Source organism: Lissotriton helveticus, chromosome 5_1 (genome assembly GCF_964261635.1).
Source record: "Lissotriton helveticus chromosome 5_1, aLisHel1.1, whole genome shotgun sequence".
Classification (NCBI taxonomy): domain Eukaryota; kingdom Metazoa; phylum Chordata; class Amphibia; order Caudata; family Salamandridae; genus Lissotriton; species Lissotriton helveticus.
This window is the reverse complement of record NC_136065.1, coordinates 328067788-328093600: the sequence shown is the minus strand read 5'-3', so window position 1 is coordinate 328093600 and position 25813 is coordinate 328067788. Positions and strand designations below refer to the sequence as shown.

General features: G+C 47.0%; 1 protein-coding gene across 1 annotated transcript in view; it reads left to right on the top strand.

The window, feature by feature from the left end:
* Nucleotides 1–25813, top strand: part of ANKRD65 (ankyrin repeat domain 65) — a 121502-nt gene that overhangs the window by 90564 nt on the left and 5125 nt on the right. The window contains exon 2 of the mRNA XM_078640384.1: nt 6286–6500. Coding sequence (XP_078496510.1) covers nt 6286–6500 — 215 coding nt within the window. The remainder of the gene's footprint in view (nt 1–6285; nt 6501–25813) is intronic.

Below are 25813 nucleotides of genomic sequence, written 5' to 3'. Positions count from 1 at the left end.
GGACTCCACTGGACGGACCACAACTGCGTCCACTTCAGCTTCAGAAGGACCACGTTCCACCATCACCAGCAACAGGTTCCCCGCAGAAGCTGGAACAAGATCACCGCAGACCAGCTCGCCGCTTCCCTGAGCAAGAACCCTCCCACCAGCACTACGAACCCCAGCCAAGCGGCCACCAACCTCACGAAATGGATCAGCGACTGCGCAGACGACCTCGCCCCTCTGAAGACCCCGCCGAGCCGACCCGGCAGCAAGAAAGCAGCATGGTTTAACGTTGAACTCAAGAGCTCCAAGAAGAACTGCAGAGCACTCGAGAAAACCTGGCGCCGAGACCCAACACCGGACAACATGACTGCCCTCAAGTTCGCCACCCGAAAACACCACCAGCTGATCCACACCACCAAGAAAACCGCATTCAAGGAACGACTGGACAACAACGCACACAACAGCAAGGAACTCTTCAACATCGTGAAAGAGCTCTCCAACCCCAACACCGGAAACAACGACATCACCCCTTCGCAAGACCTCTGCAACTCCCTCGCCTCCTACTTCCACAACAAGATCGCGGACATACGCAACAGCTTCAGCACTCAACCGACGCACGCCACAACCGAACCACCGCCCCCCACCACCACCCTCCGCGCCTGGACCACGATCAGCACCGAAGACACCATCCACACGATGAACTCCATCCACTCCGGATCTCCGACAGACCCCTGCCCTCACCACGTCTTCAACAAGGCCGACGCTGTCATCGCACCCCACCTGCGGGACATCATCAACACCTCCTTCGACACCGCAACCTTCCCGGAGAGCTGGAAGCACGCCGAACTCAGCGCCCTACTTAAGAAGCCATCATCCGACCCCACCGACCTCAAGAACTACCGCCCCATCTCGCTGCTCCCGTTTCCGGCAAAAGTCATCGAGAAGACCGTCAACATGCAACTGGCCGCCTTCCTTGAGACGAACGGCTCCCTCGACCTCTCGCAGTCTGGCTTCCGGGCCAACCACAGCACCGAGACCGCCCTGATCGCAGCTACCGATGACATCCGAGCCCTGCTCGACAACGGAGAAACAGCGGCCCTCATCCTCCTGGACCTATCTGCGGCCTTCGACACTGTCTGCCACCGTACCCTAGTACAGCGCCTCAGCAACGTCGGAATCCAGGAGAAGGCACTGGAGTGGATCATCTCCTTCCTCGCCGGAAGGACACAGAGAGTCCGCCTCCCCCCGTTCAGATCGGAGGCCACCGAAGTCATCTGCGGCGTCCCTCAAGGCTCCTCGCTCAGCCCAACACTCTTCAACGTCTACATGAGCCCCCTCGCAGCCATCGCACGCCAGCACAACCTCAACATCATCTCCTACGCCGACGACACCCAGCTGATCCTCTCCCTCACCAACGACCCCGTCACCGCCAGAGCCAACCTTCACGAAGGGATGACAGACGTTGCCAAGTGGATGATGAACAGTCGCCTGAAACTGAACTCGGACAAGACAGAAGTCCTCATCCTTGGATCTTCACCCTCTGCCTGGGACGACTCCTGGTGGCCCCCCGCCCTGGGCAGCGCACCCAAACCCACAGACCACGCACGCAACCTGGGCTTCATCCTGGACTCCTCCCTCTCCATGACCAGACAAGTCAACGCCGTCTCCTCGTCATGCTTCAACATCCTGCGCATGCTACGTAAGATCTTCCGATGGATCCCCACCGAGACCAGGAAGACGGTCACCCAGGCCCTCGTCACCAGCCGTCTGGACTACGGCAACTCCCTCTACGCCGGAACCACCGCCAAACTCCAGAAGAGACTCCAGCGGATCCAGAACACCTCAGCACGACTCATCCTGGACATCCCCCGACGCAGCCACATCTCCGGACACCTGAGAGACCTGCACTGGCTCCCGGTCAACAAGAGAATCACCTTCCGGCTCCTCACCCACGCACACAAAGCCCTACACAACCAAGGCCCAGGATACCTCAACAGCCACCTCAACTTCTACGTTCCCAAACGCCAGCTTCGATCGACCAACCACGCCCTCGCCGCCGTCCCCCGCATCCGAAGAGCCACCACAGGAGGAAGGTCCTTCTCCCACCTGGCCGCCAAGACTTGGAACTCCCTTCCGACCCACCTCCGCCTGACCCAGGACCACCTCGCCTTCAGGAAGCAGCTCAAGACCTGGCTGTTCGAGCAGTAGCGGACCCCCTCCCCCCAGCGCCTTGAGACCCTCTGGGTGAGTAGCGCGCTTTATAAATGCTTTGATTGATTGATTGATTGATTGATTGATTGATTGATCCCTCTTTATCCAGTTTAGGCTGGAAACACTCCCCCTTCGTGACCATACTAGTAAGTGGAAGCCCCCGCACCAAACCTCTCCTGACTGCCCCTTCTGTGAAGGCACCATTGAAAATATCCCTCATGTCTTCTTTGTATGCCCAGCCTATGCTAAACCTAGACAAAAGTGGCTTAAACCTGTGTGCCTATTGCTTGGAACCAGGGACCACTCCGCTGCACTTAGAATTCTTATGGCAGATGTTAGCACAACCTTAGTGTGTGGGGTGGCCAAATTTCTTAGTTGGGCCTGGTTGATTAGGCTGAAGGCTACTAGATGATCCGACTTTTGGTTGATTTTTTTACATTTATAAATCCACACAAAGCTGCTAAAGTTTAATACATTTTTAAATTATTTATTGTAACAGAAATGATTTTTACTGTAACCTTTTTAAAAATGCATTGTTAATGAATTGTGATTTTATATTTTTATGTGCTTTTATGATACCCTGTATATCGAAATAAAGCTTTGATGATGATGATGATGAATATAGGTTACTACATTGAAAACTAACACCATGCATTACCCTTTGCACGCAAGCACAATAACAACTATTTATAGCACATTTATTTTCACCACAATGACGTTTACCATTAAAAAGGAAACCTCAGCAAAACAATTTATCCATACTATCTTTGACCACTACGCATCCTTAACCCCTAAAATACTTGGAGAAGCGTGGCTCAGTGGTTAGAGGCGGCAGACCCGGAAGCTGAGATCGACCGTGGACCAGGGTTCGATTCCCCGCCTCGGCGGGTCTCGGGCTCAAAAATTCCACGGACTCGACAATTCTCGCTCCTGTGCCTACTCGAATCACGGGGTCACACTCTGCAACTCTGGGCAATAGCTTGCTTAATCTCCACTACGGCCCCTCGCGGCGGGATGCCTGGCTTTCACCTTGTGGACACCCTGCCGGGGTTTCTCACAGGGGAATACCAGGACGGGTTCCCTAAGCAAGCGCCAGGATGCCCTTTGGGTGACAGGTTTGCGCTATATAAGTACACTTACATTTACATACTTATGCCACCCCTCAACACTATCCTTTCCTAAATGGAAAATAAAACATTTTCTAGCCATCAGTGCTACCCATTACTGAACCCTAAAAAAACACTGCTGCCCCTATACACCTGGGCTCCAGAAAACTCCTAACTACCGGTTTGCACCATCCATCCCTGAGTCCTAAGAAATCCATATTAGCCCAAAAAACCATCCATCTAGCAGCCCTAAAAACATCTTACTACCCCATGCATCATCCATTCCAGCGCCATAAAAACTCCATACTTCCCCTGTGCACCGCCCATCCCTGAGCCTTTAAAACAAATCCTTAACACAGCCTATCCACAAACCATAAAAAAGAACAACCCCTTTGCACTACCCATCCCTAAACAAAAAAAGCAATAACGATCGCATTACCCTAACGATTCCTGAGTCCTAAAAACCCTTACTACTCTTAGCACTACCCTTCTCTGTAACCTAAAAGCTCCTTACTAACTCTTGAAACTACACATCCCTGAACAATAATCTCTACAACCCCATAAGACTACCCTTTCTGAACCCTAAAAAACATGAATGCCCTTAAAACGACCCTTCCTTCAACCCTAAAAACTCCTTAGTACCCCATAACGCTACCCATCCATGAATGCTAAAGACCCCTTACTACCTGTTAACACTCTGCATCCCTTAATCCTGAAAAGCTCATTACTACTGCACACAAGACCCATCCAAAAAACCTAAACATTCCTTACAAACCTTTAACACTACCAATCCCTGAATCATGGAAACTCGTTACTACCCCAATACACCACCCATCCCTGATCAAGAAAAGCCACTTCCTACCCTAAACAGCATCCATCATAGTACCCTAAAACACCCTTCCAGCCCCAATACAATTATAACCATAACACCAATAAATACAGTGTAATACATTGTAACTTACCTGATTGTATTGGCAAATATGTTGCAGTAGTTCGGCGTTGTTACAGATGTATTTGAATGGTCACTAACCCCTTCTGACTACAAAAGGTGCCTCTAATAAGAAAATGACATACCCAGCTGCTTATAATCAGTTATTACAAGTGTTTTGTGACATCATAGTTGGAAAAGAAACAATTGATGGACGGAATGTAGGAAAATGCAAACATTCACCCCCAGTCACAAGGATCTGGGTTAAATCCATCATTCTTTTACTCACCACACCACCCCAGTTTGGACCTAGCCATATGCAAATCAGTATTGACCCTGTTCCTTGTGGGAACAGTCCAGCCCGAACTACCAAGCCAGGTCCTCCCTGGACCAGAAACAAGCATCCTGGAACTGGTTTCAGAGTATCACCCTTCATCAGCCAGGCTAACTTGAATCCAGTGGTATAGTGAGCACAGGACCCTCGTCTGGGCATACCCTTCCCACTTAGAGCGACATATGCAAAAGAAACAACTGATGGACGGAATGCTGGAAAATGCAAACATTCACCTCCAGTCACAAGGATCTGGGTTAAAGCCATCATTCCTTTGCTCACCACCCCAGTTTGGACCCAGCTATATGCACATCAGTCTTGACCCTGTTCCTTGTGGGAACAGTCCAGCCCGAACTGCCAAGCCAGGTCCTCCCTGGACCTGAAACAAGCATCCTGGGACCGGTTTCAGGGCATCACCCTTCATCAGCCAGGTTTGCTTGAATCCAGTGGTGTAGCGAGCACGGGACCCACGTCTGGGCATACCCTTCCCACTCAGGGCAACATATGCAAAAGAAACAATTGATGGACGGAATGCTGGTCAATGCAATCATTCACCCCCAGTCACAAGGATCTGGGTTAAATCCATCCTTCTTTTGCTCACCACATCACCCCAGTTTGGACCCAGCCATATGCAATTCAGTCTTCACCCTGTTCCTTGTGGGAACAGTCCAGCCTGAACTGCCAAGCCAGGTCCTCCTGGATTGGAAACAAACATCCTGGGACCGGTTTCAGGGCATCACCCTTCTTCAGCCAGGCTAGCTTGAATCCAGAGGTGTAGTGAGCACGGGACCCATGTCTGGGCATATTCTTCCCACTTAGGGCGACATATGCAAAAGAAACAATTGATGGATGGAATGCTGGACAATGCAAACATTCACCCCCCAGTCACAAGGATCTGGGTTAAAACCATCATTCTTTTGCTCACCACACCACCTAGTTTGGACCCAGCCATATGCAAATCAGTCTTCACCCTGTTCCTTGTGGTAACAGTCCAGTCCGAACTGGTTGGTGCAGGCAGCAGCAGTTTGTTAAATGAACTGCCACTTAGAGACGGTTCTTGGTTCCCTCATCTCTGGTAAGGAATGCTGTGGTGTTTGGCAGCCGCCCTGAATGAGCAGCACAGGTCCAGCTAAACAAAAATGATTTCTGTCACTGATGAAGAGTAGATGAGCAAACAGACGGGCACATCAGATTTGCATGACCAATGAAGGAAGTGGGCCTGCAGCCTCATGCCTCCTGCCTCTAGTCCGTGGCAGACGGGAAGACCATCTGCCGCATTTCCGCCGGGAAAACTGCCACAATATGGTGGCGGTGTCTGCAAGACACCGCCATCCATATTATGATGCCAGCGGAGACTTGCCTCTGAGTGTTAGGGGGTGGGGGTGCTCTTGGGGGGTACCTGTGGTACCCCCCTACATTGGCATGGGCAAGGTGGCAGGCACCGCACGGTGCCTGTCACCTTGTGCATGCCAATGCACAACGTGCATTCCCAGTTGGGAATGAGGTGGGATTCCCAGTGCATTCCCAGTTGGGAATCAGTTGGGAATGAGGTGGCGGGCGGACTTTGTAATGGTACCCTTAGTTTCATGCACTATTTCAACAATATATTTCTTTTCAGTACTTGGTCATTCCTGAAGGCTGGCGCACTAGAATGGGCTGAGACTGATGGTAGTATAATGCTTGATTGAGTCTGCTTTGACAGGGTTCCTGCCCTTATTCAACAGGTGACAGGTGTGGGACGCGAAGCTGAGCTCATGAGAAGGTGGATGGAGCTCATAGATGAGTCACCAAAGCTCCTCAAAGAAGAACCCAAAGCAAGCACCTCTAAGTTGTCCATCGACTCTCCGGGATCCTGGGGCCATATTCACAAGGCCGCCTTGGCTGGACAAGTCCATGTGCTGAAACAGCTGCTGCAACAGGGTGTGGTCGTAGACAACAGGTAATACAGCTGCTTTCATAAACTTCATGGAACATCTGCAGAAATGAAGATGTACAATTGAAACTTCATCTAAAAACAAAATGGTGGTCATCTGATGTTTGTTGGGTGGCCTGCGAGTCCACCATTTATTTATTTATTTTATTTATTTATTTTAGAGGTTATATATAGCGCTGGCTGGACCGTGAGGTAGCAGAGCGCTTTACATGATAAAGCTAGTTACAGTAAGAAACAAATAGCAACATCAAGAAATAACAAAAACATCGGAGTGGTTAACATGACTGAGATACATACATTTAAAACAAAATTACAACTTCATGGAGTAACAGCTTGTAAAACAGAGAGGTTATACATATCATGAAAACAGATAGTCATGGAAAAGAGTTAAATACCTATAGGATTTGGAAGATCGAGTTTGAGGATCAGGTAGAGACCCCAAGATTTATTCAGGAGATGAATTTTGAGGTCTTTTTTAAAGCTGATGTAGGAGGGGTGGCATCATACGTCTTTGGGAAGGGCATTCCAGATGTAAGGGGCATTTCGAGAGAAGGAGCAGGATTGAGTGGATTTCTTTTTTAGCAGGGGTGGGTCAAGGAGAAGAGCGTTAGTGCTTCTTAGAGGTTGTGTGCTGCCCGCTTGTCAGAGTTTATTGGCGAGGTAAGGTGGTGTATTATGATGGAGGACTTTGTGTGTGATGTATGCGCTTTTGTAGGCTGATCTGCCTTCAATGGGAAGCCATTTAAGAGTTTTGAGGGCTGAGGAAATGTGGTTGAACCGTTTGCAGTCTGTGATGAGCCTGGCTGCAAGGTTGAGTACAGATTTAAGTGGAGCTAGGTGTACCTTGGGGATTCCGGTGAGGATGGAATTTCCGTAATCAATTCGTGAGAGGACCAGGGATTGAACTATTCATTTAAAATCTTCAGTTGGGAGAAAGGGTTTGGTTTTCTTGAGATGACGGAGAGTGAAGAGGGCTCCTTGAGCTGAATTTTAGATGTGGACATGGAGGTTAAGACTGTTATCGACGGCGATACCAAGAGGTTTTACTGAGTTGGACAAGGAGAGTGAGCAGTTGAGAGCATTGAGGTCAGAGATCCAGATTTGGATGGGGAGAGGGTTGTTTTTGGGGGAGAAGAGGATATTTCAGTTTTTTGGCGGTTCAGTTTGAGATGATTAAAATGGATTGGATTTTAGTGAGGGTGTTATGAAGGTGTATGATGTCAGCGTGGGTTTTGATCTTATAATAATGTTGGGGGTCATCAGCATAAACATGGTAATTAATACCAGCTTGTTTTAGAATGAGGGTGAGGGTTCCTTAAAGATGTTAAAGAGAGAGGGTCAGAGTATAGATCACTGGGGGACTCCTAGGTTGACCGGAGTGGGGTTAGATAGACAGCCTCGAATTTTTATTTGCTGGGTTCGTTGTTGAAGATAGGATACTAACCATTTGTGGGTAGTACCATTGAGGCCGAAATGATCTTTGAGCACCTTAAGTAGGACAGAGTGGTTAACAGTGTCAAAAGCTGCGGAGAGATCAAGCAGGATAAGAAGACTTGTCTCACCATTATCAAGGGAGTGGTGGATGTCATCAGCAATGTTGAGTATGGCAGTTTCAGTGCTGCAGCCTTTTCTGAAGCCTGATTGTAAGGGGTTCAGAAGATGGAATTTTTCGATGTGTTTGTCTAATTGGAGCAAGACATATTTTTCGAGGGTCTTAGAAACAAGGGGGAGGCTAGTGATGGGGCGGAGATTGCTTAAGTCATTAGGATCAGCATTCACGTTTTTGATAATGGGGAAATCATTTGACCCACTTGAAGGGAGCCTTGGATACTTCCAGTAGCAAGGGAGGTATTGATGCTTGTGGTCCAGCATGGAACAGTGATGTGTTTTAGGTCTTGGACAAGGTTAGAAGGGAGGGGGTCTTTGGTATGGGAGGACGGTTTTAGTTTAGAAATGATGCTGTGGACTTCGTGCTCAGTGACAGGGAGGAAATTATGCCAGTCGTTTTTGGTCGTGAATTTAGGAGGTTGGGGACGAGCGGAGTAGGGGGGGGAGGTGTAGGGAGAGAATAGGAAAAGGGATGTGTGAGGAGGGGTTAGGGTGAGGTGGGGAAGAGGGTGAGTCTGAGGGGAGACCAAGAGGTGTCAGGAGTGTGGAGTGTGAATTGGACGTGATGTCAGGAGAGAGTAAGGGGTAGGTTGGGATTGGAGTTGAGAGGAAGGATTGCTCTATTTTGGCAATTCTTTCAGAGAAGAAGTGGGCAATTTCTTCACATCTAGCGGTTGGGGCCGTCAGGTTGGGCGGAGATGAGGAGGTTTGGTGTTGGATAATGTTGAACAGTTCTGTAGGACTGTTTTTGGCCCGATCGAGTTATGTACGGAAGAAGGATGCTTTTTCATTAAAAAATTGTTTTTTTGTATGTAGATCTAGCTATTCTGATGAGTGTCATGTTTGAGTGGGAGGGATGCTGTCTCCAGGTTCTTTCCATTAGTCTTAATGAGCGTCTTTTGTTATTAAGTTCAAGGTTAAACCATGATTTGGAAGGGATGTTTCTTAAAGTTTTAAGTTTAGGAGGGACCAATTGGTCTAGGACATCCGTGACAGTTTTATTAAAGTGACCAGTGAACACATTTGCCTTGTGTGAGAGAGGAGTGAGGCGCTGTTGAGCTTGGAGTTTGGACTCCAGTTCATCAGGAGGGATACAATTTAGATTGCTGGTCCATTTCATAGGTTTAGTTTGTTTAGAGGGGAGGGGAGGAGGCAGGATAGCAATGGTAAACAGTATGAGGTGGTGGTCGGACCAGTCAGTGGGGATGATGTTGGTCAGGAAGGCAAAGTCGTCGTTGGTAATGACGACGTCCAAGATGGCTCCTTTGGTGTGGGTGGGGGACTGACATAGTTGTTTGAGGTCATTGATCTTGAGAAGGTTGGAGAAGAGGGTGGTAGTGGAATCATTGGCGTCATTCAAGTGAGGGTTGAGGTCTCCAAGGAAGAGATGTTTTGAATTGGATATTGAGGATTGAGTTATCACGTCCTAAAGTTCCTCAATAAAGGGGTGTGGATCACCAGGAGGGCGGTAGATAGTAGGTAACCGAATATAGTGGGGACCTTGAACTTTAAGTTCAGCTTCGAGGTATTCGAAGGTGGAGTGGCCAGAGCTGTTAATAAGGGAGAGCTGAAGTTCGTTTTCGAAGATTATGGCCAGGCCGCCTCCTATTCTGTCAGGTCTGTCTTTTCTGAGTATGGAGTATCCAGGGGGGGGGGGGTAGATCAAGCATGCTCGTTGAATGGTCATTGAGCCAAGTCTCCTTGAGGAACGCAATGTCAATGGATTCACTAAGGATAGATTCAGAGATTTTAGTGGCGTGTCGTACGGCAGATCGAGAGTTAATAAGCATGCAGGCGAGTGAATTGGGGTTATTAAGGGGGGAGTGCAGGAGTGGATGGAGGTGAGTTATAGAGGGGGTCTGGGGGAAGCGAAAATGGAGGGAATTTTGTCGGTCCATAGAATGACAGGGATGTTGGAGTGGAGGGGAGGTGGGTTGTTGATTAAAGTATTAGGATGGAAGGAATTGCATAGGGCGGAGAGGTCAAATGGGGAGAGGTGGTTCAAGGTGCGGCACGGCATAGCCATATGGTTGATGAGGGGGCAGTATTCCAATGATGATGATTATAGTTGGCAGGGATTTTACGGTTGGGGTGAGGGGAATTTGCATGTGAGAGTCGGGTTCCAGAGCTGAGGGATTTAAAATGTTCTCTCAGTCGAGAGAGATCAGATGCCAATAAAGAGAGATTGCGTTCAATGTTGTGGAGAGTCAGGGTTATGGGGAGAGGGGATCTCTGAAGGGGGAAGAGGGTGAGAGGGAATGGATGATGTTTGTTGTAGACAGGGGGCAATTGTGTGAAGGGTGTGTGAGTTCAAGGGTGGTGGAATGAGTAGAGTTAAGGCTGTTAGGCGTGGATGATGTAATGATGGAGGACGCAAGATTAGAGATCTTAGGGTATGTGGAGAGTGATAATATGAGGGCATAAAGAGTGTGAAGAAAGATTGCGTCTGGGATTAGCGGTGAGGAGAAATTTGGGGGTTGTGATGGAGGGTTAGGAGAGGGTGAAGGTGGAGCCGGGGGTGGAATGATAGGAGATCCAGGGTTGAGGGATAGGGATTCAGGCTGTGGCGTCCAGGCGGGTGGAAAGGGTTAGTTGTTATAGAAGGGGTTGAGGGGGAAGGTTCATTGGAGCATGTAAGTGGTTGGGAGAGGGGGTGTGCAGTGGGGATGTCATCAAGAGGGAGGATCACTGGAGGGAGAGTATGTTTGGAAGACAGAGGTTGGGAGATGTCATTGGCTGTAGAGATGACAGGGGGGTGTTGAGCGGTTGGGTATACGGAAGTTTAGGAATAGTTTTGTCTAGGTGGTGAGACAAGGTACTGAAGTGGAGCTCAAAGATGGTGGGGTGTGATTCAGCGGCTTGTATGAGGATGTTACCTGTTTTGAAGATGGAGATGTCGATTTCACCTGGAAAGATTAGGGAGGGAGTAGTGGATAATTTTAAATCATAGGGAATTTTGATTGAGTGAGTGACTGGGAGCTGAAGTAGGAAAATGCTTTTCCATTTGGAGGGGTGTTTGGAATAGAAGATATAGTTGTTTTTTAGGGGGGGAGAGAGGCTGAGGTAGTTATCCACAATAAGTGTTTTAGGGTTACGAATGAGTAGTTTATGTTTGAAGTATTTATTAGCGTTTTTAGACAGATTGGGGGGTAGAGGATGGTCCAGGAGTTAGGGCCATGTTTGGAGAGCATAAAGTCATGGGGGATGTGTGCGTGATTGAAGGGTATTGTATTGTAGTATTGTATTGTATATGATATTTATAGAGCGCAACAAACACCCTACGGGTACCCTGGCAAAGGATGGCATGGTGGGAAGGGGCTGAGAAGCAGAGAGTTAGAGGAGGTCAGGAGGGCACTTGGTACGGTAGAGAGAATGTCTTGGGGGGGAGTTGGATGGATGCCAAGACGGAGATCCACATCTCATGCGCTTCTACCAAGTGTTCCTACTCTGCTGTAATTTTGAGCACCAACCATGTTGGCGAAGCCATCTCCTCCATTCCTCCAATGGAGGAGTGCCTGCCATATCTAGAGATTCCTGTCTTCCTGGAATGGATCTCTTTGTTAAAAGTTGTTGGGACGGAACAGCTCATGTATATAGCTCGGTTGAGCATGCACTGCTCCCATACCTCACCCATACCATGATCTAGCAGTTTGTTCGATTTTAGGCTTTAGTGCAAATGACTATCAGGCGGGTAGGGTGAGGGCCACCTGTAAAAAGGATTGTAACCAAGAGCTGGGCCCTGTGATATGGAGCGGTACAGCAGATGCTCCCTTAATTCATAACTGTGACTGCAGTGAGCTCACTGGGCTATGAAGGAGTGATGGGGAAGGAGCAGAACTCTTATAATGGCAGGTCAAGGGGGCATATTATCAAGAACAGGCGATAAAATTATCGCCGCTTTATCGGCAGGAAACTGCTGCTAATGCGGCGATAATGGGCTTGATAATATGTCCTTGTGAATTCCCATAGCAGCCCGGGTTAACACCAGAACCTGGGCTGCTATGAGAATTCACAAGGACATGTTATCAAGCCCATTATCGCCGCTTTAGCGGCAGTTTCCTGCCGATAAAGCGGCGATAATTTTATCGCCTGTTCTTGATAATATGCCCCAAGATTTTTTTTTTTACCTGTGCCTACACATGGAGAGTTGGCTACTGACCTCTCCTGTGTAAATTGGTTCTGACAGGCTCCTTCACTACATCCCTGGTGGGCATTGATGTTGTATGTGTGTTTAGGTTACATGGGTGTAGTAAGATGAGCGAGAAGCTAGTGTGAGGTGTTTTACTACTGGCATACTGGAATCTGTTGCAGATTCCCAGTGTGTAAGTGGATGGAGGATTGAAGCTAGCCTGGGAGACAGCAGATGTAGGTTGCAAGGCTTTCCCTACACACTTCTTAAGCATGTGTAGGGCACTAGACTGTAGAGTATTGGGGATTGGAGACCCCTTTGGAAATGTAGGGAAAGCCTGCGTCCTTTCCTGCTTGTTCCCTGGAAGTACTCCATCTCACAGGTTAATGGGTGGTTAAGTGGGGCCTTGTTTTGGGTTTACCGTGACGGCTTCACCTGCATTCTCGCTAACACCTGCAGACATAGCCTGTTGATGGACCAGTCTAGGAGAAATAGGCAAAAGGAGAGAATTGCCTATAACTGGTCCCAGAGCTGAACCTTTTCAATAGACAAACTCTTTCCGACAAATGTAGGAAATCAAGTTATTGGTTGAAAGGGGTGGAAGCTCCACTCAGGCAATAACCACAATCCTTGTAAAGGTGAACAACAAAGTCACTAAATTAGCAAGTGCTTAACTCTCTGGCCGCTTGGCAGAAAGCAGTCAAACTCAACTTAGAGGCAAGGTGTAAAGCTCTTACACAGCACACAATCAGTAATAAAGTGAAAATACAACTCAAGAAAAATCCCAAAACAATTTATAAATATATATCACATTTTAATAAATACAATTATCCCAAAGCGAAAAAAATCCAGTCAGTAGAACCGAAGATATTACATTTCCAAATGTATAGGTAAGTATAGTGCCTAAAAGCACAAAGCGCAATTCGCGGTCATCTGGTTGTACTAGTCTGGGCGAAAGTCACAAGTTCTGGCCAACCACAATGGAGTACTGGCCAGATACAGGGACCAGGTTAGTCCTGTTGAAAGCTTTGCCTCTCAAATTCCAGCACAAAGACTTCCATTCACAGAGGAGACCACGAGGAGCAGGAAGAGCATTGTGGATGGTAATTTCTGTAGCACTAAGAGTAACTGTAGCATGAAAATCCGGTAGGGCATCACACAGTCGAGGCTGGAGCTTTGCATTGGCGGTCATCGCAGGCTGCCATTGCTGTAGTGCGAAGTGCTGATCTCCGTTGCCAGCCATCGCTGGCGGCCACTGTAGCATGAGAATCAGTTTCACGTTGGTCTTCATCGCGGATGGCAGAGTCTCGGCATGAACGGGCCTGTTTGTGGTCAAGAAGAGCCCAAAACTTCAGGATTTCACCTATCTTTACAGAGGAGTGCACTCTGATGTCAACCAAGCGTCCAGGATCTAGGGAGGCACCTATTGGGGATCGGGGACCCACTCTAGCAGAGGCAGGCAGAGTTCAGACAGGCCCAGACAAGTCCAGTTGGAGAAGGTCAGCGAGCCAGTTGCAGAGAGGCCTCTGGAGCTTGTTGTGTCCTTTTGTCTCAGAACAAGAGGTCACCTAGCTGTCCCTTGGAGTCATTCGGGTAACCTAGGATGAAGGAAGCAGATCCTACCGTCCTTTGCAGAGATCAGCGCAGCATTCAAGCAGCAGGACAGTCCTCTGAGGAGCAAGGCGGCCTCAAGCATCATGGCAGTCCTCTTGGCCTCAAGGCAGCCCTTTCTCTTGTAATGTCCGCAGGTCCACGAGTGTCCTGAAGATTAGTTCTGGAGGTCCAATATTTATACCTACTGACAGCCTTTCCAAGTGGGGGCATTCTCTATACTACCACCACTTCAGGTTCCATAAAGTTCTTCCTTTCCTCTGTCAAGGCTCCAAGACATCTGGGGTGATAAAAGACCAGTGTCAGGTTTCTTTATAGGTGTCGAAGGCAAAGCCCTTTGAAATGTAAGTGGGGCTGGGTACAACTCTGCATCAAATCATCCAGGCAGGAGAGCCCATGTTATCCCTTATTAAATGCAATAAGATAACCCTATGTTAGTCAATGGTAGTGATAGACCACACTCTAGTGTAGTAGTTGTAGTAGTAGTTTATTGATTTTGCTGGGTAAACTAAAACCTTTGCAACATTAAAAACATTATAAAACATATTAAAAGTTCAGTTCAATAGCACTGGCACCATAAAATGATTTTGACAGATTAAAGGAGAAGGAAAATTGTGTTTAAAATGTGGACAAGAATTTAATGTGCATTTCAAATCTTAAAATGAAAATGTACAAACCATTTACAGCTTAAAATTTAACAAATGATTGTGGAAGATACGATGAGTGACAGTAGCACTGTGAGCCTTTTAAAGAGTTGCCGCCTTCATTATTAACAGTGGAGCAAGTGTATAAATGAGGTGCATATCAAGTCTTAAAGTGCATACTAAATGGTCCACTGTACTGGGCTGTCATAAAAAGTAGCATCCAAGAGGTCAGATACTTATAAAGTCTTAAGGTGCAGTCTAGGCCGTCTGCTGATCTTAACTGACCTTTGCGACAGCTGAGGTATGGTTGTGTTAGGCCTCTTTGTTAAGAAACCAAGGCTTGCTTGGTCAGAGTTAAAGACAGCCACACTGATGTTCTGAGAGACCCACCTGGGCTTTTAAGGTGGTAGTTTTCGAGAGGGTACCCTGACGATCGTCGTGACAGCCTCAGGTAAGAGGGAAAGATCCATGGAACGAAAGTAAGCGGAAGGCAGCAGAACATCACCAGTTTCCAGCTTTTTTGCGGCGAGCTTTAAGAATTTTGTAAACAGCAGTTCAGAATTGGATCCAAAGCTTTAAAGCATGCTAGCACGGCCTACCTGCAGGAGCGGATGCCTAGTTGATTTAAAAGTGCTTTTAGCAGTGCCCTCCTTTTTAGGTCTCATCTGAGCCAGCGCATGCGTTGTCTGCGAGACATTTAGTAAGTGTGCTTTTCAAAGTGCTGCCAGAGGCTTTTGCTGGCCTCAAGCTTGCGTTCATGTGAGCGTGCACGCGCGCTGCCGCCAACTGCTCATCATGGCTCATTAACTCTACACACACAACGTGCCACCCCTGTCTTCCTCATTAAGCATGCTCCTCCCCCACCACAGATCCCGTCTCGCGGCTGCTCGCGCACGGCCAATGCTGGATTACTATGGGTATAGGCATCGTATCGCTTTCTTCACCGTTGGTACGGTTCTGGGGTGTCTGCAGGCAGCTGTGCATGGTTGGCTCGTAGACATTGTGACGCGGAGTGCAGGCGTGCATCGCACCTTCACCTTCACTTCCAGCCTTCATTTGCGTTTCCAGATTGGTGTGAATTAAGGCACCCCACCCATCCGAGAGAATCTGTGGCAGCCGCTGCCCCACCTCCTCTGACATCATTCTTTGCAGCGCCTTGCGAATCTCCTTTCTCAAGCACGTGCATTCCCAAGGTGCAGACACGCCCTCCTCCCTTGTCCCACTGATGGCAGCAGTGCACTGCATGGCAAGGGTCCGGCAATCACTTAGGGAGAGGATGTGGTCCGTCGGCATAAATGCCCAACGCTGGTGCTGGAAACCAGAGTTCGAGCCTCAAGGTCGCGTCCACATCCTGTGATTCTTGGCAAATAACTTAATCTCCCCGTGCCGGAATGTGTAATGTAAATACGGTGCTCATGTAAAGCGCTCCAATACCTTCGGGTCGAGTTCCCGCTATATAAAATATACAACATTTTTTGTTTTAAATCACTGCCTTCAGCATAGCCTGGACTTGCAGTGCATGCTTGTCTGGGTGTAGACTCATTAATCATGCTTCTGACAGGCCACAAGGAAGCAAATTAAAGTCTACTGATAAAACAATGTGTGGCCTTGCTGTTTACCGACTCTCATCCCTGGCCGCCCCTCACTTTATTCCCTGTCACGATCCCGCTCCTCAGTTATACCCACGCCCACTCCCACCTGGTCCCCGCCCAGGAGGCTGCTGTAATCTGTACCCTGGGCCCCTCATTTTATTCCCTCGGTCACGAGCCCACTCCACAGAGTTATAGCCACTCCCACCAGTGCTCCGCCCAGGAGGCTGCTATGCTCAGTGCCTGCCGGCCCTCACTTTATTTCCTCGGTCACAAGCTTATACCAACGCCCACTCCCACCTGGTCCCCGCCCAGGAGGATGCTGTATTCTGTACCCTGGCCAGCCATCTTGTATTCCCTCGGTCAAAAGCCCACTCCTCAGAGTCATAGCCACGCCCACTCCCACCCAGACCTACCCGTCTGCCAGTGGTTTCTACCCGGCATTGAGGATGGGAGGAAGAGAGAGTTTTTGTGTGTAAAGTGTGAGTGATACATTACTGGGGCCTTTATCCTGCGGGCTTGTACGGGTGATTTGCCAAGCATGAAAAAAACACACGATGACCTCCCCTGCCAACAGTAAGTAGTAAAAAACTATCATAAATGACGTGCTGTGCTTCCTCCCCACCTGTCAGAACATGGCCCCCGTTCCACTGAACCTTCGGCACCAATAACCTCCATGTCTGGCCTTTCGCACATTGCGCATGCGTGTGAACTTGTAGCTTAATACCTTTTAAGGTGGTCGGTGGTAGGTGAGCACTTAGACCCCGAAGAGGAGATGTCCTACCCTCAAGGACAAAGTGAGGTTCCAGTTGAGCCGTTTTATAAAGTAGTATAAGCGGGTGTTTAAAAGTGAACTCCCCCTACAGCACCTACTGTTTCTATTAAAAAAAAACCTTTGCCATGCACTAAAGAAATGTGCAGCGTTCACTAATTGGCGATGGACTGAATGAATCCATCAGACGTTTTCTCAAACGTAATTCACGCAGCTTTGTTGTTCTGCTGCAGAAGTCACAGTTTAAGAACACATCAAGAAAAGTCATATTCCCACCTTAAATTCAGCGATGAAATTTACCTTTTCGTGACAGTAACACTGTTAAAGCGCATTCTATACAGGAGTCCTGCTTGGGTGATTCCCCCATGTTGAAAAGGGCTGAAGGGGATGCTGCGTGTGCCAGCCTTTAAGTAGCTCACGAAGTGTGGATGAGGAAGATTACTTCATTACAGTGATAGGGCACACTGTAGGTCTCAGCTTTTAACTGGCACTCTGTACATGAGTGACGGTCTTCTTGCACTGTTCACCAAGGAGGAGGCCCTCTGGTGTTGGAGAACCATATTTAAGACATTAGCCACCTTGTCTTCTGCTACGCTCTACGTCACATTATGCCTGATAGACACGCTTGAACATTTCAGGAAATATATAGTTTCTTTCCATTTTGTGTTCGGGGATTCCCTAACTCTGTAGTATTAAAATTAATATTTTTCAACTATCAATATAGTTCCATCTTCATATTTTTGGTAGTTGAGCAGGGAGGACCTTTGGCACTGTGCAGTTCTTGTTATAAGTATTGCTGGTGTCCTTGGAACACAAACAAGCATTGGCATAGCCAATAGGTCTCACCTTTGGGACCTTATAAGTGTTTAGCCATGCAACAATTGATGTTGTTGCACCAAGGATATTGTGATGCATAGCTAAATACTTATAAGGTACCAAAAGCGAGACATATTGGCTAGGCCAATCCTGGTTCTCAGTGGAGCAGGGCACAGGCGTTACGTTACCTGAATAATGTTTTCTTCCCCAGATTCACACAATCTGCAGCAAGCCTTTTTGATGCCCCAGTTCCAGGACCCACTGTGGATCTGACCTGGGAGAAGGCCAAAGAGGTATCTCATAAAATGGACTCTTAGGTGCCTGAACCACCAGGCCTCCAAATAAGGCTGGGAGTTTAAGAATTTTATACTCGTTTAAGATCATCCAGGCATGAGATCTGGAGGATAAGGACTCTTTGTCTTTGAGCGCCTATATTTTTTTCGTCACACCATTAATTATTTTTTTTAAGAAATGTGGAGGTAGGGGCCTTTCCCATAATGGCTGGACACACAGATCGTCAATGGCCAGGTCTAGCTACCAACGAGAAGAGGCATCTTCACTTGTGTACTTCCTGCCAGAGTGCTTGGCACAGTTGGTTTGCTGGTAAGAACTTTATGTGTTTCCATACTTTAATGTAAGCTCCTTTTCTTGCTTTTAATTGATGTGTTAAAACAACCTCAAACCTTTTCTGGGCCGGTGAAATGTTATAAGGGAGATGAACATTTTTTATGGAGATCGAATTTAGGGTTGATGCATCTCTACCTCGGAGGACTTTGCATTAGTAAAAAATGCTCGGTGTACGTTTTGCTGCTATTATCTTCAGCAGTGGCAGGTAGCTTGGGCCGTCCACTGTTCTTTGTAAGGTGTGGAAGGCAAGAGGCAAAGCGTTATCTTTCCTTAGCAAATGCCGCCTGTGCTGGTGGAAGGAATCCCGGTCATCAAATACAACTCCTAGGTATCTGTAAGTTTTCACCAGCGCCAGTTGTGGGCCTTGCGAATGCCATTTGGGTCTTTTCTGAATCTTGTAATTCACCTCCATGACCTTGGTTTTCTTCTGGTTTATTGACATGCCGTTGACTATAGGATATTGAGATAGTTTATCAATGAGGTGTTGCAAACCAATTTTTGTCTAACTGAGGAGAACCACATCATCTGCATACAGAAGGTTCGAAATGTGCATGCCTCCTACTTTAGGTGTGTGAGCATTTCAGCATCCAAGACAGGGGTCAGGCTCTGTTTTACAATGATCAACATTTGAAAAAATACTCATTTCCCTTTAGGCATTATATTCACCCATGAAGAAAGCAAAGGAAAAACTGTCAGTGAGGTATCCCCAGATCACAAATATATGTAATCAATGACACAGTAAAGACGGTACAGGTTTTTTATTTCCTTTGTGACCAGAGGTGTATCAGATTAGATAATTAACCAATTAGTACAGCCTTGTTTGCCATATTATGGTCTTTGTCATGTGCTACAGGCCTCCCACGCCCGAGTGAACAGCACTAGAGGGAATAACATGATGTACTAGTAAGGGTGTGGGTCCTGAATATTGAGTAGGGAGTATCGTTATGCTTCAACATCATGGCCATTATATCGAGGACAAAAATATTGACAAGTATGTATAGATTTTCTGTACCTCACTCCACATCTACATATGTGACAATATATTTATTGTCACGGTCCGTGGTTGTGGAGTTAGGATTAGTAACTCTATACTTCCCTATATGCACTCACCTTTCAATATTTTTGCCCTTGATATTTTGGCTATGATATTGCGGCATAATGATATTTCCTACGCGATATTCCAGATTACAACCCGAGTATGGAGGATCCTAAGAGGAATAACAGGGGAAACGTGGAACTATGGCGGACATTGAGGTGAGAGAGAGTCAGGGGATGATGGGTAGTGCAAGTATGGGGGAAGGGAAAAGGTGAGGAAACGTAGGTGGTCACGTGGGAGGGAACTAAATCAAAGGATTGTGATTGGCAAGCTGGTGCTGGAGAGAGATGCAGGGTGTTAGGAGGGTCTCTCTGTGCTTCAAGATCCAAATTCGAGCAGAGACAACAATGACCCAATATGGATGCTTCAGGAACCAAACCCCTTGGTCCAGATTAACCAGCCAATTGACGAAAACCCCGGCTTATCTAGCATGTTCAGAATCTCCGATACATTTTACTTTTGATGCTATATAAGGGCGACCTTTGTCTGCTGTTTATGCTGTGCCTGGCTTTCGTCTTCATCTGTCCCTGACAGCGTTGGAATCCCTGTTCACCTGCTCTGGGTCCCCGCTGCATGCCTCCTGCCTCCCACTGCTACTCTTGAACAACAGCACCGAGTGGCCGCCGAGTGGAGGGGGGGCCTCTGCAGCGAGGGGACTCCATCTACCATCTGCCTTAGCGGCCGGTGCCGCACCTGGGGAGCCTCGCGCCAAGCGGCGCATAAATTACCGCACTACCTCCGGCGGAGTGGGCGACCTTTGTCTGCTGTTTATGCTGTGCCTGGCTTTCGTCTTCATCTGTCCCTGACAGCGTTGGAATCCCTGTTCACCTGCTCTGGGTCCCCGCTGCATGCCTCCTGCCTCCCACTGCTACTCTTGAACAACAGCACCGAGTGGCCGCCGAGTGGAGGGGGGGCCTCTGCAGCGAGGGGACTCCATCTACCATCTGCCTTAGCGGCCGGTGCCGCACCTGGGGAGCCTCGCGCCAAGCGGCGCATAAATTACCGCACTACCTCCCGCGTCGCGGGACCGCGCGCGGGACTAGCCGGGCTAAGCCCGGGCAAAGGGCGGGCCGTCTGAGGCCGTCCGAGGTTGGGTTGGGCCAGGGACTCCGCTCTACACTTCTGTTAGCCCACCATCGGATCCATTGTTCCTGGACCAGCGACGACCAGGTAAACAAACATCTTTTAGTTTATTGTGAGCCAACATCCTGTTCTAAGTTCACAATCCATCTGTACTAATGCCAGGAAAAAAGATAACCCCAGTTACAAACACCATGGAGAACTATCTTGTCCAAGTTGTGGCGAGAATAAATAGTGATAGAAGGTCTTCCTTGGGACTAGATTCATCTACACAATCTCCACTGGCAGATAAAGAGACAGAGGACTCATTTGCTTTATTGAATAGCAGTTTTTCCGGTGGGGCGCAAGACTCTCTCCAGGACACAATTATCATCCAGCCCAGTGGTATAGTAGCTATTACTGAAGAAAATAGTGACAATGAAGCAGTGACTGTGATCCCTACAGATAGTGAGTCCACCATCCCCACTGTTGTTCCTATTCCTGCCCCGAGGGCTACAGGGGGAAAAAGAAAAGCCATACAAAAACGGGGGGGATTAAGGTCAGCTAAAAATAAAGTTGCTACGCCACCAAGGAAAACATCTGATGAAGAAGAGGATGATTTGACTGGGGAAACTTATCTGACCCCTTCTAACGCCCAATTTCAGAAATTCTGTAGCTTGATGGACATAAAAATCAAAGGGATAGTCAAACCTCTGATAAGTAAAATAGATAAATTATCTGCCGAGGTAAGCAAATTGGAAGGCTTACTTGGGAAAACCCTGGGGGAGGTGGGAAAACTCCCAGAAGTCATTACGTCTAGTGTTCAGACATTGGTGAGTGAAATTCATTCATACAAATCGAATGGATTGACTCCTGCTGTTGTGCCAAACCCTCCGATGGCTTCACTGATAAATCCACCTGATAGCATTGCCGGTGTTGTACCCTCTGCTCCTCTTAATGGTGAACCTAATACTTTGAAAGGGTCGTTTGAACTGGTTGTGGAAGCCTCGCCCCTTGTTCTTGTACTTGCAAATGTACCCCCACTAGCTCCTGGCGAAGTTGATTCAACATCATCACTTCTAAATAAATCTCTATCATGGCTAACTAACAACATGGCCATATCTCCTTGGGGCAAGCAGCAATTATCCGAAGAACTGGTAAACGCTAGAAGGGTTGAGTGGATTGGGAACAGGGTAAAAAAATTCAAGGGTGATTGCGTTGTGCTCAATTTTTCTGACCCTGAGGTTTTGCCAAACATCTTGCCTAATATCTTCCCTCCACAAAGAAGATCTTCTTCTATTGTTCCATTGACTTTAGACTTTTTCTATCCCCGGAAAGGTAGAGGCCCCAATTCAAGCACCTTAAGAACAAAATGGAACGTTGTAACTAAAAGGGGCAGTAAGAATTTCGGCCTCGCTGAGTGGGGTCTAGGTCTGGAAAACAGATTTTCTGCCCTCTCCAACCTTGATGCTTGTGACTGACAACCATTTAACCCCAAGCCTCTGTTGCAAATTCCTTCGGCTGCACGTACAATAGGGGAGCACAGTTGTTCTACAGGTACACAAAACAAGTCACCCAACCTTGATGCCACAGCAGGACTATTTACTGCAAATATAAAAGATAACGTTAATGCCGATGCAATGTTGAATGGGTCTGTTCACAGTTCTAAACCAAGTATGGCAAATGCCACCGGGAACCTATTGTCTTGGAATGTTGCTGGGCTTTGTTCCAAAATGGGTTGTGGAGAATGGTTTGGATTTGTCAGTCAGTATGACGTTTGTATTTTTCAAGAGACTTGGGCCTGTGATCCCGTTTTTGCACTGGGGTATTTGAATTTTCACATTCCGGCCAATAAGGGCCCTAAAGGACGCCCGATGGGGGGACTCACTATATGGGTCCGCCAGTCCCTAAAGATCGAAGTGAAAAATCTGGAGCTCCATCAAAAAGACATTCAGCTCATTAGACTTACGGGGGACTTATCCACCTCCATTGACATTTATAATATATACGCTAGAGGTGGAAGAGCAGGAAAATCAGAGGTTCTTTTGTCTCTGTATAATTTCCTAGACATTTACTCTTCTGGGAAGAACATTATAATAGCAGGCGACTTAAACCGCACTTTCGAACCACTAGACACTGGTGAGGCTTTCTTAGGTGCGGAGGAAGATAAGATTTGGGACATCCCCGCACTTGACACAACCCCAATAACTCGCTGGACCGTGGACATTCTAGGTTTAAATGCTATGTGCCTTGAACAAGGGTTAAGGGCTTTGAATGGTCGGACCAAGTCAGATAGAGTACCAGCCATGACTTTTAATAATGGGAGAAATAAGAGCCGTATTGACTATGTCATATGTAGTATGTCCATATGGTCATTTGTTATTGATATGGTTGTTTTGGAAAGGCTCGAGAGTGATCATAATCCTCTATGTGTTCTCCACAAATGGTGGCTGTCTGATGTTATGGTTCCTAGTAATTGTATTGAATCCTTACCCCCGTTGATTGTACCAACTAATGACTTACGCAGGTTGAGGTGGACAAGCGTTAGAACAGATCCGCTGATTTTAGAAAAAATAAGTATGGCAACTGATAAGGCTATAATGGCCCTTGAGGGAGAGGCTGGGCATCTCACTAGTCAAAATGATATTACCAAGGTCCATGAAGATCTCTTTAATGAAATCAAATTCCACTTCTTAAAACCGGTAATAAAAAGAGGATCTGTGCCTAGAGAGCTGCTAAATGGTACAATCACGACTGTAAGGCGGCAAGAACCTCCTTGGGTGATGCAATTAAGAACAAAAATCTGGAGGTTATTAGATCAGCCAGGAATCAATATAAACATTGCATAGCTAAAGCGAAAAAAGATTGGGATGAAGCCCATTGGAACAAGCTAAAAAGTGCTAGCGACCAAAATCATTCTAGGTTATTCTGGCATATAGTCAAATGGGGTCATGACAGGCTTGAAGAGGCTAGTACTAACAATGTCCCCCAGGACGCCTGGGTTAAATTCTTTAGTGAACAGTACGCTTCCAGAGATCAGTCTGTAGTCAGTAGATGCTTGCCTTTTTCACTGGCAGAAGACGATACTTTCACGCAGAGCGAAATACTGACTGCACTTAAAACTGTTCAAAGTGGTCGCGCCCCTGGCATTGATGGGGTTCCAGCAGATGTTTTCTTAAACGATACTGAAAGATGGTCCAAATACATCCACCTGCTAATAAACTACATTACCAGAGGTGCAGATATTCCAGTAACCTGGCGGGGTGCTGTAATCATCCCGGTATATAAAAAAGGAGATCGTGCTCAGCCCTGTAATTACCGCCCTATTAGTTTATTAGATACTATACAAAAAATAGTGGGGAGAGTAATCGTTAATAGGTTACTCGATTGGGCTGATGTTAATAATATTTTATCTCCCTTCCAGGCTGGATTCCGTAGGGCAACCAGCACCGTAGATCAAGTTTTTCGTTTCCAACTGATCCAGTGGAGGACCGTGGTGCTAGGTGGAGGCAGCCTGTTTGCAGCATTTGTTGATTTGCGGGCTGCCTTCGACCTGGTACCAAGGGCAAAACTGTGGGAAGTGTTGAGACTCTAGGGGTCCCTGGGGTCTTGTTGTCCTTAATCATACGATTGCATGAGGGCAACTATGCCAAAATTCGATGGGGTGGGTATGGAAATGATACTGCCGAATTCCCCGTTGAGCGCGGGGTTCGGCAAGGGTGCTCAATGGCCCCTACTTTGTTCACCCTTTTTATTAATGGTATTGTCTCCCGCATGCAATCTCGGGCAGTGGATGCTCCTTTTCTTGCAGGTGAAAAAGTTCCAATTTTAATGTTCGCCGATGATACCTTAATTTTATCTAAAACCCCAAGGGGTCTGCAAAAAGCATTGGTAATATTTGACGAGTTCTGTGTAGATCATGGACTGGAGGTGAATGCGTCCAAAACAAAACTCATGGTTTTTAATCCACATAGAAATTTTAAATCAAAAATTTCCATGAGTGGTCGCACTCTGGAGGTCGTCAAATCTTTTACTTACCTGGGGATCCTTATCTCAAATGACAATAAGTGGCAGCAACATCTTAATCTCGCTATATTAAGGCATAAGCAACTAGCTGGCACTATTATTAAGGAACACAGGAAATCGCTGACTAAACCTATTAAACCACCTCTGATAATATACGAGGCTAAAGCAATTGGGTCTGCTTTGTACGGTGCGGAGTTATGGGGGCATGAAAATCTCCAGGAACTCCAAACTTCAGAAAATAAATTCTTACGGTCACTGACAGGTACCCCACAGAGCAGTCCGCTATTGCCCCTGCGTTATGAGCTAGGTAGAAGAGAAATTTCGGAAATGGCCAAACTACGCCCGATCCTATACTGGCGTAGGCTCTGGACCACGCCAGAGCTCTCCCACTACGCAGATGGGTTCATAGATGTTATTAAAGCCGATCGTTATAATAAAATCAGATGGTTTAAAACATTAAAGATTGCATTGTTCGAATTAGGACTAAATGCTTTATGGACCGATCCAGTTGGGGCTTCCTTTCCCACTAATTCTACTTTAAAAAACATTTTTGGGGAATATGTTGTCAATAGGAGTCTGCTAAGTATTAACAGTGGGTCTATGACCACCAGTTTCCTGGAATTTAAGATGTACCCTATTTATGAAATGTACTGGGACTACATATCGAACCCCATAGACAGAAAACTGCTCTTTCAATTGAGGGTTGGTTCCCTCCCCCTTCGTAATCTAACATCTAAGTGGAAAACAGGGGGTGTAGCAATTTGTCCAGTCTGTGGGGTAGGAAATGAAACTCTTGGACACTTTTTGTTTTCCTGTCCAGTATATTCCGCACCAAGGCGAGCTTGGTTGGCTCCTATGTGCAGGAACTTAGGCACAAAAAGTAGCATGGTAGCGCTGCGTATTGTAAGATCTACTTCTGTAAATTGGATCATAATTGCCACCGCAAAGTACTTGGGGTGGGCGTGGGTTATAAGGCAGAGATTGCTGGTAGGTTAATTATTCACTGCCTAGTTGTTCAGAGATTGCTAGACACTTGTCTATTCTCTGTAACAGCTTATTAATAGCTCAGAGACTGCTAGACTAATGTTTATTCTCTGTAAATGTTTATTTAGCTGATCAGAGACCGCTAGACTAGTGTCTATTCTCTGTAAATGCTCACTTAATGTATCATCGGTATGAAATCTTATTGGTATGTAATTTTAGGATTTTTTAATGCTTTTGTGATCATCATTTTTCGGTATTTTTAATAGTATTGTACTTTGCACCTGTGTCTATGACGAGTTATAGTTTTTAAAAAAACTGTTATGTGCTTGTGTCTAAATGACTTTGTAAATTTAATTGC